This window comes from Dermacentor andersoni, chromosome 6, assembly GCF_023375885.2.
Source record: "Dermacentor andersoni chromosome 6, qqDerAnde1_hic_scaffold, whole genome shotgun sequence".
Lineage (NCBI taxonomy): Eukaryota > Metazoa > Arthropoda > Arachnida > Ixodida > Ixodidae > Dermacentor > Dermacentor andersoni.
In genome coordinates, this window is record NC_092819.1 from 59,056,043 (window position 1) to 59,073,503 (window position 17,461).

A 17,461-nucleotide genomic window follows, 5' to 3' on the forward strand; every position below is an offset into this window, starting at 1 on the left:
TCGGCGCAAACACGCATTCATCGCAAATTTTGGAATCTATAACGCAATATTTTCTCGCAAAGAAAAATGAAAAGATACGATTTTGCGAAGCCACAAAGTCGTCTGAAGCCAGAAGGACAAAGTTGAGGCAAATTCACGCGCTAAAGCCACCATCCCTGCGCTTTCAGCAGCCAGGCACCTTGCAGGCACCCCGTAAACGTTTGGGCCAAAATTCACTTCCAGTAGCTTTTTCTTTTTTTGTAGAAAGAAAGCACTATGCACCGCTCGTCACATTAACTGAGAGTGAGAGCCCCCGATGACGACGTGAGACATTCTCCAGCAAGGTGAATTGCCTTGGCATGTGATAAAAAAAATAAAGCCCCACCAGCGACAGACCGTGGAGAGCCCACATGCGTTCAGTCCTCCATGATATCAGTTATATGAAGAAATATATAAAAATTTGCTGTTCGCAGTACATGAATTTGGCTATACACTGACTGTACATATTGGTTTCTTGATCATCAATCAAAGTTTTGTCGACGTTCAGGGAACGTTTGATAAAATGCGACACACATGACAAGCAAAGTTCACACTACGAAATTTTTAAAGAGAAAGAGAGAGAGAGAAAAAAAAATAAGGACACCGTTCGTAGCGCTACGTGAATGTTTCATGCGGATGCTGCGACTTATTGAAAAAGTGCAAAGATGCGTGACGCTTCATATTTGCTTTCACTATACATTTCATTTACTCCTGAAGTTGTTTTATCACCTGCACTGGTGTCTGTATAACCAGGGGAATAAAGCGATGCTGGCGACAGTTTCCACCGGCCTACGTTTACAACAAAATACAAAGCGTATTTTAAGCTCACTCCTGCTTCGGAACCTGGGGACGACGATTATCCTTTCAATTACTATCTAGATCGTCAGATCTCACCAACAAGAGGCCAGAAAGCATGTTTATTTAACCGTGGTGGTCACATGATGACCGTATACAGAGCTTCAAACAACAGTATCTTTGTACAATGGGGTAAGTTATATTCTAATGAACAATGAGAATAACTATCTTGAATATATTAACTGTATAATAGCTATTGTACTCTGCAGAGTTCTAAGCATTTTCGTTTCATGGATAAAATAAAGATTTTTAGAAGGAACCGTAAAGCCGTAGCGCTTATTTTTGTTATCGCGCACGTACGCGTGAAAATATAACGTCTAAGTTGTGCTGTTAAGAGCTGCATTTTCCTAGCTATACGTGGCCTTCGCCTCGACTTTCGAAGCATAAGAACGGCGCTCCAGGTGATCGTGGTCGTCACATGTCCACAGCTTATCTTGTGACCCTAATTTCCAGCTCAAAATGCCAAAATGTCCTTGCAGAACACGACGCTGCGCCCGCCTCTGACACCGCGGCAGTCACGCGCGACTGAAAATGTAAACAGCGCAATGAGGAGTCAATTAAGGAACGTTTACTTAACCCCTTAGTTCAATTGGGGAGACCGTCGTTGAGTGGTGCAAAAGCGCTTCGGAATTGCCGCCTCGTCTCTCAGCCATTGCCACTTGCGGCAGACAAAGTAAACACAACAAATATCACATCTAAAATGGCTCTTCTGTAATAGAATGACGGCTACGCACATCGGCGACGTCCCAGTAAGTACACTACGTCGCTGCCTGCACAGAACGTGTAACCAGACTGGAATGGTCTATTATACCGCAGGAGCAATCATACTCGTGCAGAGCTGCAGGGAGTGAGTTTTCAGCGTCATTCAAGTAGTGAAAATGGCAGCAGGGGCAGAAAAGGCTCGCAGGCGATGCGTCTTTTCTGCAATGCGTAGCAAGAAAACAATTAAACGAAATGCCTAAAATATTGGAGCTCTCACTTATGAGTGCGACGACTACCCATAGGTGTTGTTACCTCTCTACGTGACACCGTTCAGAGTCGTCACTCCGAGCGGCTCTACAGTGACAAATGTAGACTGCTAAGTTCTTAAATGTCTACGATAATCTCGCCCACAGATGGATTATCACTGTCCCTGGGCGTAACTCGAAAACCAACGGCCGCGTTACCTACACTCACGTAGATCGAGAGTTGTGTACCAAAACACCGGGACGGCTGACATGGGAATGTTGAGAAGTAGAGATCCTAGGTCTGAACGCAGCTACAGCCGAGTTAAGCGAGTGATGCCTCAGGCAAAAACGATCCTGAACATACAAATGACGCGTACATAAAGCTCAGCGTTCACAAGTCTTCGAAAGCACAGATAAAAACTGGACCCAGAACAAACAAGAGTACACGTCACCGAAAGCAGGCCTTCACTGTGCACAACCCTGAAGTTTCAGACGATGACATGTCGCATTTCTCGCTGTAGTGCCGTATCCTGCCTACAAGTTAGCAGAGTCGTATACTGCGCTGACTGCACGATATGCGGACTGGCCTGCATGTTTTGCTACTTGCTTGCATCAGACAGTGCAGGTAAAAGAAGCTCCTCGTCTATCAGCTCGATGTATACAGCCGGCACCGGCCACAAGCTTGTAGTTTCTATCGTTCACGAAACAACGGCGCTGACTGCGTCACTTGCAGACGTTCTCGCGCACTTTCTCCGCGCACGTCTGACACCGCACGAAGCAGCACCAGTGGAACTTGCAGTGGCACTGCTGAGTCCTGGTTCGGTAGTGCGTCTCGAAGCCGCGACCGCAGCACAGGAAGCGGCAGCTGTCGGGGCCCGTCGAGGTTCGGTTGCAGAAGCGGCCCGCGGTGCCGGCCGAGCCCCGCTCCGGGTCGCGCACGCAGTAGTTGGGCGAGTCCTCCAGGAACACCAGGTCGCGCGGCTTGGGCCGGACCACGACGTCGGCCCAGGGCAGCTCGTACGAGTCCGGCGGCTCGTCCGCGAAGAAGACGCTCGCCGACGACGACGAGGCCCGTCTATTCGAAGAGGACGCCTTCTTTTTCTTCTTCTTCTTCTTGCTGCCCGGCGGAGTCGCCGTCGCCACTGGCGGTCGCAAGTGCTTCTCGTGCAGCTTCAGGTGCACCGGTCTGCGCCGGTTCGGGTCCAGCGCCGCTCGGGAGCGACCGTAGTAAGGCAGCGTCCGCTTGGCGCGCCGGTACCGCTCGACCAGGTAGTCGCCGACGTGGCTGAACGGGGGTAGCCGCTTCCAGCAGGTCTTCAGCGAGCAGGAGCCGGAGACGCCGTGACACTTGCACTCCGTCAGCAGGGTGAACTTGACGGCCTGAAACGAGTCAATGTGGCGAGCGTGGTCGCCGAGGAACGAAATTGACGTTTGTATATGTGAACGAAACAAGTGACCATCTTCGTTTCACGTGGCGAAACGTCCTAATCGGCACGAGAAGACGGTTAGTCGGACTTTGCATGTATGAAGTTGACTGAACTACGAAGTATACAGCTCTCCAATATATTAATAATCTCGCGGAAGCGCAGACCGACACGTCAGTCGCCACCGTGTTACGAAGCGCACTTGGAAAAGTATAGCGAGATATAGGCGAACGCGCGCAGAGCGTCCTGATGTTCGAGCACCGTCTGCTAGGTTATTTCAATGCATGCGTCACGACCTTTGTTGTTTAATTACCAGCAAATATATTGTTTGCGACTGCCTATTGCATAATCACTGTGAGCGCAGGAGCAGGTGTGTGCATCTCGCTTTTGGACGGAAGCAGATAAGCAGCTTACTATGTGAAGCTCAGCAGAATTAAGAGCCTAGTTCCCGATGCTCGTACGATAGTATACTCTGTGCGCATGCGCATATCTTCGACATTTTGTGAACTGCGCTCTGCGACACGGCGCTGACCGTCGGGTCGGTCGTCACTCCCGTGAGATAATTAAGCTCTTAGAATGTTGTCCGTATGAACACAGACATAGCTGCAAAATCTTGATATGGCATTAATGTTCTACGATAAATAAGAAGTTAGTGCACAGTCCTTCATTACAGGGCGCACAATATAATGCGATGGTCGAAAGTTCGAATCCGCGTGCCAGTCCTTGCAGAAGCCTAAAGTATGTGCGAATAAAGCGTGGTTTAAGGACATGCTGGTAAAACTATTTGCAATGCTCTAGATTATTCGTGCAAATTCAAGGGTATGGTCTATGCTGGCACCATAACCATGGTAACGGGAATTCGAAACAAGGACACCAAGGACGGTTGCACTCTGCATGTCATCAGGATCCACTAAACTGCCTCGAAGGGACCAGCGTAAAGTGGCGAACGCCGTCATCGGGAATACGTGGAGGAAAAGTACTCCATTCTCGAAGACACGTGACCACCGCGGTTTCGGGTATGACAGCTCCTAAAAGGATGCGTAAGGGAGCTCCTAGAATAATAAGTCAGCCCCCAACGCGTTAGTGATCTGGTCCTCCCAGCACGTCCCGCAAAACGAACACGTTTAAGTTAGCTCCAAGACGTTAACCGGCTCAGGAAACCCCACCGTCCATCTTGATGCCTCCATCTACGTTTCTCAGCGGCTGCCTCGTCGTTTGTTATCCTCCAGCTACTGAAAAACGCCGAAAGACGTCGCAGATGTCTGTCCGCCCTGCAGAGTCAAGTGCGTTCGTGAAATACATTACTCGTTGTACAATGGAGAAGAGAGAAAAAAGTAAATGAAAGAAAAAAAAGAAAGAAAGAAAGGAAGAGAGGGTCACGGAGACGAGAGGCGGCAGTAAAGAAGAGGCACACACAGAGCTCGCCCGTGACTCGGGCGGCGGCAGGGCGGCGTTACTCATCCACGAGCGCGCACACCACGCACGCGTTCGTCGGCGCGGCCCAGCGAGCACGAGTTGATGGCGATGCGTGGGCAATACTACGGCGGCGGGGCCCCCCCGACGAAGAAGTCCGCCGCGTCCTCCGCACAGGAAAAAAATTAAAAAAGTTACTCCCCGCTGAGCAAGATGAGCGATCCGACGAGCCCGGACGGCCGTCGAGGTGGTTGTTGTTGGAAGCCAAGTGAAATAAAAAGGGTGGAGGCTGGGGGTGGCATAGAATTTGGGCCTCGGCGTGCAGCAAGAATGCGTGCTCGGCCGCCGGCAAATAAAAAGGGAGGCGCTGATTTTTTTCATTTTTTTTTTTCTGGCGAGGACCACCGACTGCTGTCGCAGTCCACCGCGCGACGAACTGGCTGGTCCTTGGCCAGACGGGACCGGCGCATGATTTTCGGCACTGCGGCCGATAGACGGACAAAAAAAAGAAAGAGAGAGAATGTTGTCTGCGGTATCTTCAGTCGAAATGCAAGGTCGCGACTGAAACGATCATTAGCAGGGAAAACCCGAGTTCGTTGACGGGAAGCCCGGCGATGTGTTACGGATACAACGTAATTGCGTGTAGATCAGAATTTTAAGGTAGTGAAACGGGAAGTTGTCATTAACTCCCCCCGTCCCTTGAGATGAGAACGAAGCAACAAAAGAAACACAATACGGTTTACTCGGCAATATAGCTTCGCAGTTGAAGAAAAACTCGTGCTGGGTCCGGGGATCGAACTCTAGACCAACGCCTGTCCGGAGCCTCCTGAGCTATCCAGCAGACTAGCAGTCAATCGCATTGCGAGGCTCAATTAATCGACAACTCCAAGCAGAGGGACACTGGCTTTCTGCAGACCACTTCTGGAGAAATCAGCAAGGTGGTGGAAGTTTCATGTAAAGGAAAAGTTGTCACCATTTTGAGGGGTTATGTGTCTTTCATAACTCTTCCTTTCATGATACTTCCTCCACCTCGCGCGAAACTGATCGGCCAGGATTTGTCATTGTAGTATAATTGGTACTTAACAAAGGTGTTAGAAAACCTAACAACACTTGACATATTAGATGAGTGCTTACCACGACGGCGGGTCTGTGGACAGACAGAGAGAGGAAGAGAAGGCTTTATTGAAAGACGGAGATTTTTGTGCAGTTTTTCTTGCAGCGTACGACTACTGACATGCTACTGTGTGTAGGCAGGTGGAACAGTATGCATAGATTCTAGAGGAAGGTAGGAGAAAGAAGAAAAGAGGTTTTCAAAAACATGCTTATGTTTTTCAACCATATGTTTCACAGTATGTTTATATTTGTTTCACCGTATTATTATACGGAGAAAGAATGGCGAAAAATTGAGGTCTTTCTTTAATGTGAAGCAAGCTTTCGATATTACTTTTTAAAAAGATGAATTTCAAATTTCATAAAGGTATAGGTGACAAGTGAATTAATTAATTAATTAATTAATTTGCCAGCATGGCTTATTCGCTTAAGTGGGGGAGGGTCTGGCAGGACCATAAAGAAAATCCCAAAAAAGAAGGGTCACTGGAAAAACAAATGCAAGACCTGCCGCTGTTTTGGAGAGAAAGGTGATGGGACTGTCACCTAACATAGAGGAACGTGAAAGGTCATTTCCATTTGACAGAAAGCGTTTCAGTTAGTGGTCGAAGTATGAGGTCAGCGAAAAGGTGCTTACCTTCAAGATACTAGTTTGACCTGCGCGTGCGTGCGTTCGTTGCGAGTGGATTATTCCAATCCACTTTGAAACTGTCTGTTAAGCTTGTTGACAGCAATGTACCATTTCCTTTTGTTTTTGTTTTTTTCAATAGAAAGGTGTAATCAGCCGACATTCTAATTGCGTCGCTGTCTCCTCTTAATCCCACAGAAAACAAAACGAGGAAAAGAAAGACATAGCCTTCACAGTTGCCACTGAACAACGGTCAATAGACTTAACATGTCGTTGGTGCCCGAGCAGTGCTGCTCTTCATTGTATAGACAAGGTGAACTGACCCTGCGCAGCGGCTTGCACGGTCTGTGCTCTCTTCGAAAGCCAACTTGACAGCTTGGCATTAGGTTCGATTAATGCATTCCCGCGCATTCCGTCGCAGCCGTGATTGCCCCGGGAAGTCAGCGCTGGCGGAAACGAATGCGTGACCTGTCGACATTCATCTCTTTTTTTCGGCTCCGCGAAGCCGAAAGCCTCGGTCAAGAATGCCGCGAAAGGGCGGTCAGCGTTCTATCCTATTCCGGCGACGACAATAGTAAACCGAGGGTTACACGCCGAGGGGCCACCCCTCCATTTCACCCCGCTTTTCCAATACACCCGTTGTCCGCCATATTTCATACCAGTGGCGCCACCTGTTGCGTCCTCCACAAACGCCGCGAGTCTTTCATTCGTGTGCCGTCGCGCGCGGTCCCGAGATAACTTTATCACCCGCGCTAGACTACATAGACGGGGGCCCCGGCCAAGATTTACGGTTGCTGCTTCGCACCGGTGGTCGCCGTATTTATTGCGGTCAGTTCGCATCCATAAATCGACGCTGCCTTCGCTTAAGGAGAACGGGCAAATGCTGACGGCGCTTATAGCCCGCGGCTTAACCGCGGCTGGTCTTCGCGAGCTGAGCAACAAAGCCTCTCGTCGTCGCAGTCTACATAATTGCTGCCTATTAAAAGAAAGAAAGGAGAGCGGTGCATTGAAGCGCAAGCAATTGCTTGAGAAACGTGCGCATCTGTAGGCGGTTCTCCGACACATTTATTATTATCAGCGAAAGCGAGGCAACCCTACAAAAGAGTCTGCTGGTCTCGCGGAAATTGTGCTCAAAGGCTGCGGAATCCGTAATAGATAGGCGTCTTGCCAACGTATCCCTCCCTGACAGCGAGCGGGAGCTCTGGTTATAAACAGGGTTCCCCGAAGATCGCCAGACGGTGATAAGAGTGGACGAAAACTTGAGGCCCCTGAACTGTAATGAATTTGGGTGGCTGGTATGAGGTGGGCGAACGAAAGGGTATGCAGAATGCCTCGTGCACCCAAGAACAAAGTTCTAAAACGCAGGAAAAAAAAAAAAAACGCGCATGATGCGTAAAGCAGCGTACCTGGAGATCGTATCAACATCAATTTAAGAATGAAAAAAAATTGCAATCAATTTATTTTTAACCAACTAAGTACTTCTCTTTAACCGCCACCAAATAAAAGTGACTTCTAATCGTCGGAGGAGCGTGAAGTCTTGCACATTTTAAGCGCAAGCACTGCAGAGCGCTGGCTGCGGCATGAATTCAAGCCTGTTTCTAAGAAAGATCGCGAAAAAGGCGAAGCGTTTGCTTACTATGCAGGCGTACCTATAGCCTTGCAATAACTTTCAACAATTGCCACATCTTAACACCACTCATCACGTGAGAGAGGTGTCCTGTATAGGACAAAACTGGAAAAAAAAAAATCGGCCCATATCCCCCGCTTATGCGTGATCTATCGAACTTTTCTTTGATATATACTGAAATAACCGCCCACCTTCACTTCTGGTTAGCTCAAGGGTATTCGCTCAAATCATGTTCTGGCCTCATTTTATGTCCCTTCATTTTTTTCACACTCGGCTGCTTCTGTTGTCGACTTCTTCGGTTCTCCGTATGCCGACTTCTTCAATTTTCTATCGCCGACTTCACAGCTCGCCTCTTGCTTGTCTACTCGGGCACCTCCACCGTGGTACATATCCATTCTGGAAAATTGGCCAAGAATGTTTGGGTATACCCAGTGACCGCATGCCCAGTTGCACAAAGCCAGCGTCCCGAGTTGCCATACGCGCGCATGCGCAGTGGGGGCCCAAGTTTTCTGTTCGGTCATACACCCAGTGTGACATGTCTAACGGCTCATACCTAGTGAGCCAAGTTGTTGGTAGGACAGTGTAGCCAGACCCCGCAAAAATGGGTGGAAGAGGCAAAGGAAGCTTCGCTTTAAAAAAAAAAAAAGAAAGACGTATTTTACGGTCTACTATTGTAGAGGCTGAAGGTAGCTGTCTCGCCCTATCTGTTTGGATCGCCGACGACAGTGGAAATACGAGCACCACCCTTGCATGGACAGCTTGCATGTACCGCAAAATATTAAACTGAAGCTTTGATTGCCTCTTCTCTGAACTTCGCGGATGTTGTCTTGCCGGGTATAGACAACTTGTGCCACTGGGCATGTTCCCCAATAAACAACATCCTCCTGGCTGCCGTGTTATTCTTTCTTTTTTCTTCTTTAAGAATAAACATTCATTCATTTCCTCATAGAAATATACATGGCAACAAAATATGCAGAAGGAGATCCCAAAGCTCTGGCCTGTAGGGTGACCTCCTGGCATAGTTGCCGAGTATAAAACAACTTGGGCCTCCTGGATATGTGCCTTGTTATGACGCCGATGGGATACGTAATATGCCCACTGGCCTCGAAACCGTCCGATTCGTCTAAAGACGCGCCGCGCAGTCGGTTGTTCGAACGCAATTCGAACCTGCTCAGACATGCTGATCTATAATGGAAGTCTGCTAGAAGAAGTTTATTTTTTACAGCGAAGCTGTTAAGAGCTACTTCCCCCAGGACCGTGTCCGTGCGTTAACACAAAACTATTATCATCAGGACTGGCTCCAGCAACATCGTCTTCTTCCACAGCTGGATTCCGAAGATAGGGCTATGCCGGGCCTACCCGCGGCGGAGGTGAAATTCGCTGGTAATCCTTCCACACAGGGTGGAAGGGCGCTGAGATCTAAAAAAATGTATATATATATTTTCTTGATACGATAATCACATGATGGGTGGTGCGGTTATTTCGGTTTGGCGCTTAGCAAGTTAAAACGATCGTGTCCCAAATGGAGGCGGTCGTTAAGGAAATGCGTCACATCGCCCAGTAGCACCACATCAGGCACTCGCGTTGTGGCACAAGAATTCTGGGAACCTGAGAAATTCAAATAGGCGCTATTTGCGCTTCTTGAAGAGAGCTAAATTTTACGGCATGGTTTGAATACGTCAGGGAATGTTCCTTTGCCAGTGCGTGCACATTGGGATCCCTTTGTTCCTTCCTAGCTTCTTACCACGCCCTACGTTTCTTTCCAAATGGCGCGTTAGCCGCGACAAGGCCGGACCACGTTTCGCCTTGACTACCTTTCTTTCAATCATTCGCTCTTTCTCTCCCTCCAGTTTAACAGTTTAGCTTGAGAGAACATTGAACGTCGTCGAAGTACAGTGCGATCCAATGCTAACGAAAACACGCAAGCATACGGATTGCACTACATGCAGACCCTCTAACTGCGCTGGCGGGTAGAAGCTGCTCGGCGGATTCTGGAGGCTTGCTGAAAGTAAATATAGCGTCAGTTGCACCGATACAGTTGCTGCAGAAAGGGATGCCTTGACCAACCGCGGAGATACAGTCCACCCGCGTGCACACATTACGAGTTGAACGGACTGTATACATTTACATTCACGTAATACACCACGCCAAACGAAGGCTCAAATTTCAGAGCGCGGTGAAGCACTGAACCGCGCACCTCCAGGCTATACGATGAAATGACATATTACACAACGGGTTCATTAGAAGATCCGATAAGTGCCCGGCAGGACAGCGTTAAACAAGTACTCCTCTGTTTCGCATCCTCGTGTAGGCTGAACAGCTTTTACACGGTGGTTATGAAGGGGAATGAAGCGGTCTTGTACGCAGACAGGCCGGAAAGAGTGCACACACCCTTCCCTCCTCCTGCGGTCTTCGGGGACGGGCGTCTTTTTATTCGCGCAGCGTCAAAATTGCGCCCTCTCGTTTAATCTGCCGGGCGGAGACGCTGCTTGCGCGTGCGGTATTAACGACGTGGCGTCCTGCATATAAATATCGCTGGCCCTTCGGTTCGGCGGGCGATTTATGCGACGCCGAAGAAGCAAGCCCACGGGTCTTGAGAGCAGTGCAAGAGGGGCTCCGTGGGAAGATAAGCGGCGATAATGAGAAGATAATCACGAGTTTGCGCTTTCTACAGTTGACCCATGCGAGCGCGTTGTATACCTTCTCGAGCAGCTTAAATTATGATCCTCCACTCAGGGCAGTAACTTTCTCTGGATTATTATTTTTTTCTCTTTGCACCTGCTTTTCTTGGTCTTTGCTTTAGCGTTGAGGTGTACTCGCGCTGACTTTTCGCAGGCCTCTCCCACTGCAATGTTCGCGCTTCGATAGTTACAGTTGAAAGATAGCATCTAAGGAATTCGTCGAACGCCGTTTAGCCTCTTGCGTGGACATCCTCGTTTGTCGCATTTTATGAGCACATTATTACTTATCGAGCATTCCACAGTTTACGGCGCTGATATAGCGGGGCTATGAAACTATCATCATTATCGACTGTCACCTTGCGCAAGCACACGATAACGAGAGTCCTTTTCTCTCTTTCTTTTTTACGCTCAGGCAACCGATAGTGTTGTCTCACGTAGCCGGGAATTTTATGTCACCGGAACCCGTTTCGGATGTCGACAACCATGGCGGTGGGATTCAATGACGAGTGCCCCAGACCTCTACACCTGTTCGGAGTCATGTTGAGAAAGCTTGATATTCCTCTTCAGTGAGCTCTGCTCCATTCCGACGAGTTTCCGTCTCTCTCTTTCTTTTATTCCAATAAGGCTCCGTTGAGGCATAGTACGAATAAACGATATAAGAACGGGTAGAACCCCACATCATGTAGGAACTTCGATATAATTTTTCGGTGAGAGTCCTCTTGAGCCCACGGGAAGAAGCCAGGGGGCCGGTCACAGCACAGGCCACACCCTCTGACCAAGGGCTCTCAGATATGCATTGGGCTTGGGCAAGTCCGTGGCATGTGGTAGACAAAGCATCTTGTGTCAGTGTTGTAAAGCTGGAGTATATGGCGCCAACCTGGATCGAGTCCTTCCCACTTGCAAGCGACAGCAAGGATGAGGGCGGTCTTCGCGCAAATGATCCTCAGTGGAAGTGCCTCTTTCTTGTGAGGTTATGCAGGGAGGGAGAGGGCAACCGGGGCGATAATAGCATGTGTGCCATGTCGAAAGCATTTCTAATGGGCTCGGAGAAGAAACAAGGAGTCAAGTGCAGGAGTTGTCCGTGGTGTATGCGGGCTCATCGTGTTATCACGTGCTTTCTTGTTTGTCATGATGTTCAGCTTTTGCGTGCAAATGTTCCAGCTACCGTTATCCCGTTTATCCTTATTCCTTATGTTTCTTCGAAGAAGTAACCAGAAAGGAACACTGTTTGTCCCGACTCATGAATTTGATCCTGGGTAAGCGACGTACAAGCGGTCGCACCATCGTCGTGCTGTCATTGTTCCCATGAATGTCGTCGTCGTTGTTAACGGGCCAGCTATTACTGGTTTATGTGGCACTTCTGTCAGTTATTTCAGCGGCCCTGTGTGACCACCTGTGGCGAAGCGAGAGATCGTAAGCTATAGCCAACACAGCTACTAATCCGAGACTCTGCATGGGTCTTGAGTGGTTGTGGCAGGTCCTGGACGTGCCGCATGAGGGCAGTCTGATTCTTCTGGTGCTTCGTGTGGTACGGTGAGTCATTCCAGGAAGGATTGCACTTGGTATGATGGATGCAGTGTTGAGTTTCTTGTGCGTGCGACGAGAGCCAGAAAGTATGCGCGAAGGTACAGTATTCTGCGCAGTGAGGTCAACGGGCTATCAAACGGAAACCGTATGACCATTGAGATTGTTGGATAGGTTATGGGACATATCGAACCTTTACGATGGCAGGGCACAGGCTCTCGAAGCTAGGCTTCATACTGTGGGAATTGAGAATAGGCGGTGCTTTCACAACGAGAGACATTGATACGACGCAAGGGCACGTGTATTCGCGTGATCCCACTCCTGACTCACTGTCGCCAGCTGTAATTTCTACTCCAACGCCACAATATAGCGAAACTGAGTATCGACCATGTGATTTTGCAACATCAGGTGTTAAAATAAGAAAGAAAGGCAGAACAATATCCCAGCAGGAGGTACGAGTGAAAGCCTCCGCGTCACGTTTAAAAAATATGAAAACCTAAAACAGGCTTCATTCACACTATACAATGCGATGCTATCGCACGCGGGTCCGGAGGCATACAAGGACGTCGAACAACAAAGAGCGATGAGCATCGCGCTGAGCGCGGAGGCGCGGTCGCCCCGCGAATAGCGTGGCGCCATTCCAGGTCCGGCATCCGTTCGCCACACGCAATCTGCACGCCCGACTCCCACCGGTAGCCCGGCCTTTCGAAACAGAAGCATCGGCGGCTCCAAGGAGGCCCGCACACGAACCACGCGCGCTCCCGATTATCGCTTGTGCAAACAAGATGCCGAGAGACACCGACTTGCCGACTTAGCCATGCACGTCGCGTGCGACGGAGGGGGTGCGCGCACGTGTGCACACCTATGCTATATACATGCCGGATCGACCAGAGAGAGAAAACAAGCCTTGTCGGGCTGCAGGTCATCAAAGTTGGCCCGCCAGCCAGCCGCATGGGCGCCCGCTCCGACATACCTCCAGCCGAGAGGTACAACAGCCGTGATCGATGGCGTGGAAGAGGAAGAGAGCCGACCGCTCGGTTGCGGTGTGGGCATTCGAGTCCCCCACCCCCATCGCGGCTCCATCGCTTCTTCTTCGGCAGGGAAAGAGGCATGACGACGGAGTATCGTTTCGGCGCGCGCTTAATTGGTTCGGCCGCCCATCTGACGGATCCTAGGAAGGGTGTGTCCCGACGGCCACCGCCGCATTGGTTCCGCGAGCGCCTCCGCGCGTGGGACGTCCGATTCGGGCCCGTTCTGGCGACCGGCAGCGCCGAGCGTGTGCAGAAGAGCGAGACCACCGGGAGAATTTATGTCCGCGCTGGGGCCGCTTATCGGGCTACCGCACGCCGTCTTGGGGCGCGCTCGAGAAACTACGGATGTAGAATACATATACCTACGCGTGCAATGCCCAAGAATGTACGCGGGGCTTGTCTTGGGAGTCCGTTTCGTGTAACGTTCTCCCTGCTAAGCCGCGTGGTGATAGGGCATGGGGCAGGGTTTGCGAGCGCAGATAAAAAGAGCGCGGTTGATTTCGATGCTTCGCGTGGAGCTTGGTGCCCGCGGTTTGTTCGGGACATCTATTTCGGGTCTTTCGAAGAGATTTTCTCCGATTATCCGGTCGCTAAATGATGGCCGATTCTGACTTACTGACTTCAAATAAATGAAACGGACTCTCCCTTTTTATTTCTTTTTTGACCTTCCGCTCCGGTCAGGAAAGTCGGCTTGTTCAACCGTACGATGTATTTCGACATGGCTGTGGTGTCTCCCTGGCACCATAAGGAGTTACCTGTTGTTTCTTTTCCTTGAAATGTGGTTGTGGTGTAGTTTGTGCGGGTTGTTAGGCTAACGTCAGTATTCTTTTTTAAGATTAAATGAAACTACGATAGAGATGCCGCGATGCCGTGGAGTGATCACCGAAGTTGGAGATCACACTTATGTGCGGCGAATCGAGACTTCGGGTGGTGTTTTTGCGATCAAGATCAAGTAAGAATAAAGATAAAAAAGGTAAGAAAAACGAAAGATAAGTGATCATAATCAACAAAGGAAAATTTTAAAGTCGTCCATGCGGGGCATATGGGTCTTGCCAAGCGTGAGACAATGGAGTGGTGGAAATTTGGTCGTCTCAATTGGTACATGACACTCGAGGATTCTAGGGCAACGACAGCAGAAGGACAAAATGCAACATCACGCAATTTGTGTTGTGGTTCTCTCATATATTGCAGTTGTGTTTATCCTGCACTGCAAACACCGAAGGAGCTACACCAATTCACCCACACTGGCAATGACAAAACCGACCTGAAGAATACATATAACGTAGGTTACGGTGTGTAAAATATTGCACTTTCTACGGTTCTCAGATTCGAGCAGCAGCAGGGCCTATCACCGACAACGGTGACTCAGCACGACTGCATTCCGATGGGGGTGACATGCGAAAATCTTCGTGAATTAACATCTAGGCGCATATTCAAGAGCCATGCCTAATTTTTGCTTGAAAACGAGCCTTCATATTAATTACAAAGTGGAAATATTACGTCTATTTATGTCACTTCGGTGAAAAAAAGAACTAGAAACAGATCAAGATAGAAAAAAGAAAGCAAATAGTTAAAATGAATCCGTATCCCTTCGCTTCGGCGTGCCGCACAACCCCACGTGTCTTGCCGCTTTGGGACGTTAAACCCGAGGAATACACCACTGCCTTCGCTCGCCTATCGTCAGTGTCACGTCCGTGGATGGCTCAGGAGTAGCGCAGGAAAGCGTGCTTAATCGTGACACCAGGCAACAGACAAGCTGTTTTAAAAATATTGCGATGACTCACAGGGCGACCACCTTTTAAGTGATATGTTTAAGCGACACGTCTTAAAGGCGACTTGGTCGGGTGTAGTAGATATCGTACGTAAACAAACAAATGAATAAATTGCGTGACAACCTATAAGGGGAGGTTTGGTGGAAACAATGAACAAATGGTTGAGTCAAACTAAAGGGAAAGCCAGAAGCGTCACGCAAAACCACCATGCAAGACCACCACAGGTGATCCAGATGACTCCAGATCCTGAACCAGGTGACCCAGACAACAACGACAAGTCGGCAACCATAACGACAAAGCTAAACAACTTTGGGCTTGCAAGGCGAGTACTCGGAAAAAGAGACCTACGAATGGCGAGTGCCGATGAATGCCTTTTTGCCACCGAATAGTATCACACAAAGTTTTTGCCAGTCTGCGCACGTGTAGCAGCCCACGAAATACCGTACATATACCAGAGACTTGGACGACAGGAGCAGCTCCGACAGCCATATCCTGAGGCAAAAACATTGTTCTACCACAAAGAACTAGAAGTTATTGTTGTGTCTCGTGATGTTCTCGTCATATAAGTAGAAAAGAGCCACAGCCACGTCCTGAGGCAAGAGCATTGTTCTACCAGAAAGAACTAGAAGTTATGCTTGTGTCTCATGATGTTTACGTGATATAAGTAGAAAAGAGCCACCATACATATTAGTGATTGTGTTACTCCCGAAGTCTTTAAGAAAAGGACCCAAGTAGCACGTGGTTTGGCATCAAAATAAGAGTTTTTTTTTCAGGGCCCTTGTTGAAGTCAACGTCACAACGCAGTATAATATATAGCGATATGTAATACCTTTCCGCATCGGCTCCCGTAAAGTATACCGGGTGTTATTTTTTTTTTTACAAGGTCCAAAAAGAAAATGCCTGTGGCAGATAGCACAATTCTAACCCTTGATATAAATTACTCGATGAGGCGGCCATTATTTCTACGAGAAACGGAAATACCTAATTAAATAATTGACATAATTACCCTAACTAACTATTTATTTAAATATTTTATGAGACGGCGTATCCACTTGGAACGAATTTTTTGGACAGCCCCAGTTCCGAGATATTAATTTTCAAAGTGTCCGTCGAAATGCATTGGCGTTCCAGTTAGTTTTATGCTTCAAAGCGTAAAGCAGCGGTTTCTTAAGAAAGTAACTGGAACGCCAATGCATTTCGCCGGACACTTTGAAATTTAATATCTCGGAACTGGTGGTGTCCAATAAATTCGTTCCCAAGTGGATACGCCTTACGAACTCACCGGCTAGAGTTCATAGGCTTAAACATGTGCCGCAAGGTAACTATCTAAATAATTCATTATCGTAATCATGTTAATTACTTATTGAAGTATATTGTTTTCTCGTAGAACTAATGCCCACCTCATCGAGTAATTTATATCAAGGATTAGAATTGTGCTATTGGACACAGCCAATCCTCAAAATTTTCGAAACCTTTTAGAAAAAGATATGTGCACGTACAAACTTAGAGCGACACAAAGCTGTGCAAGTCGGTAGGGTTTCGGGGTGCGGAACGCCAGGCGTACAAAACGCGGACAGCTGAAGAACGAGAATGACAACTCAGACGGCGTTCGCGTTGTCTTTCTTTTTCCGTCTCGAGTATACGTGTTGTGCATGCCTGCCATCCCATACTATGTACACGAGCGTGCTAAAACTTTCTCACAGCACAGGTCTACGCCTTATGCACGGCAAGTTATTCCGCAGTCTCCCAGCCCCTTCCCCTGCACCATCCCCGAGCCCTCAGCATCCAGCCTCACCTCATCGCCTATTGCATGAGTGGTGTTTACGGTCCGCCTCCCTCCCTCCCTTAATCTTTAATAAATTTGGCCGCCAGCGGTACGTTCAAACGCCGGCCGGTTTCAGCCATATACTTCAGTGTGGTCCTCGGTGAAAGGGGGGTATGAAACCGAGAATAATTATGCGACTGTATACTGCCGGAAGGTTGTCGTACTGCTTGCAGGTATACCAGCAAACAGTAGACGTTCTCATAGCGGTACCGGATCTGTTTCATTTTCCTTTCTGTTCACGTCGTGGTGTCCGTTCAACTCATTCCTTTCCTGGAAGGCAGACAACCCCGGTCACCTCTTGTCGACCTCTCACGATTTCTTTACCTCAGTTCCCCCACTTCGTTTTCTTCGTGTGTGTGCGTGTGCGTGTGTGTGTGCGTGTGCGTGTGCGTGTGCGTGTGCGTGTGCGTGTGCGTGTGCGTGTGCGTGTGCGTGTGCGTGTGTGTGTGTGTGTGTGTGTGTGTGTGTGTGTGTGTGTGTGTGTGTGTGTGTGTGTGTGTTTAATATCTACCACGATATGCGTTGGGTTGCCAACAGCGACGCATAGTGCGAGTGTGGTCTAGCTGACGATGACACTGGACAGGTCACACCGTATCCTATTCCATTTGG

At 48.9% G+C, this 17,461-nt stretch overlaps 1 protein-coding gene across 4 annotated transcripts in view; it reads right to left on the reverse strand.

Annotated features, from left to right (window-relative positions):
* Positions 1 to 917: 917 nt before the first annotated feature.
* Positions 918 to 17,461, reverse strand: part of LOC126522786 (protein Wnt-2-like) — an 80,819-nt gene continuing 64,275 nt past the window's right edge. For all 4 annotated transcript variants that reach the window (XM_072288752.1, XM_055066558.2, XM_055066559.1 and 1 more), the window contains one exon: positions 918 to 3,200. In XM_072288752.1, coding sequence (XP_072144853.1) covers positions 2,544 to 3,200 — 657 coding nt within the window. In that variant the 3' untranslated portion in view covers positions 918 to 2,543. The remainder of the gene's footprint in view (positions 3,201 to 17,461) is intronic.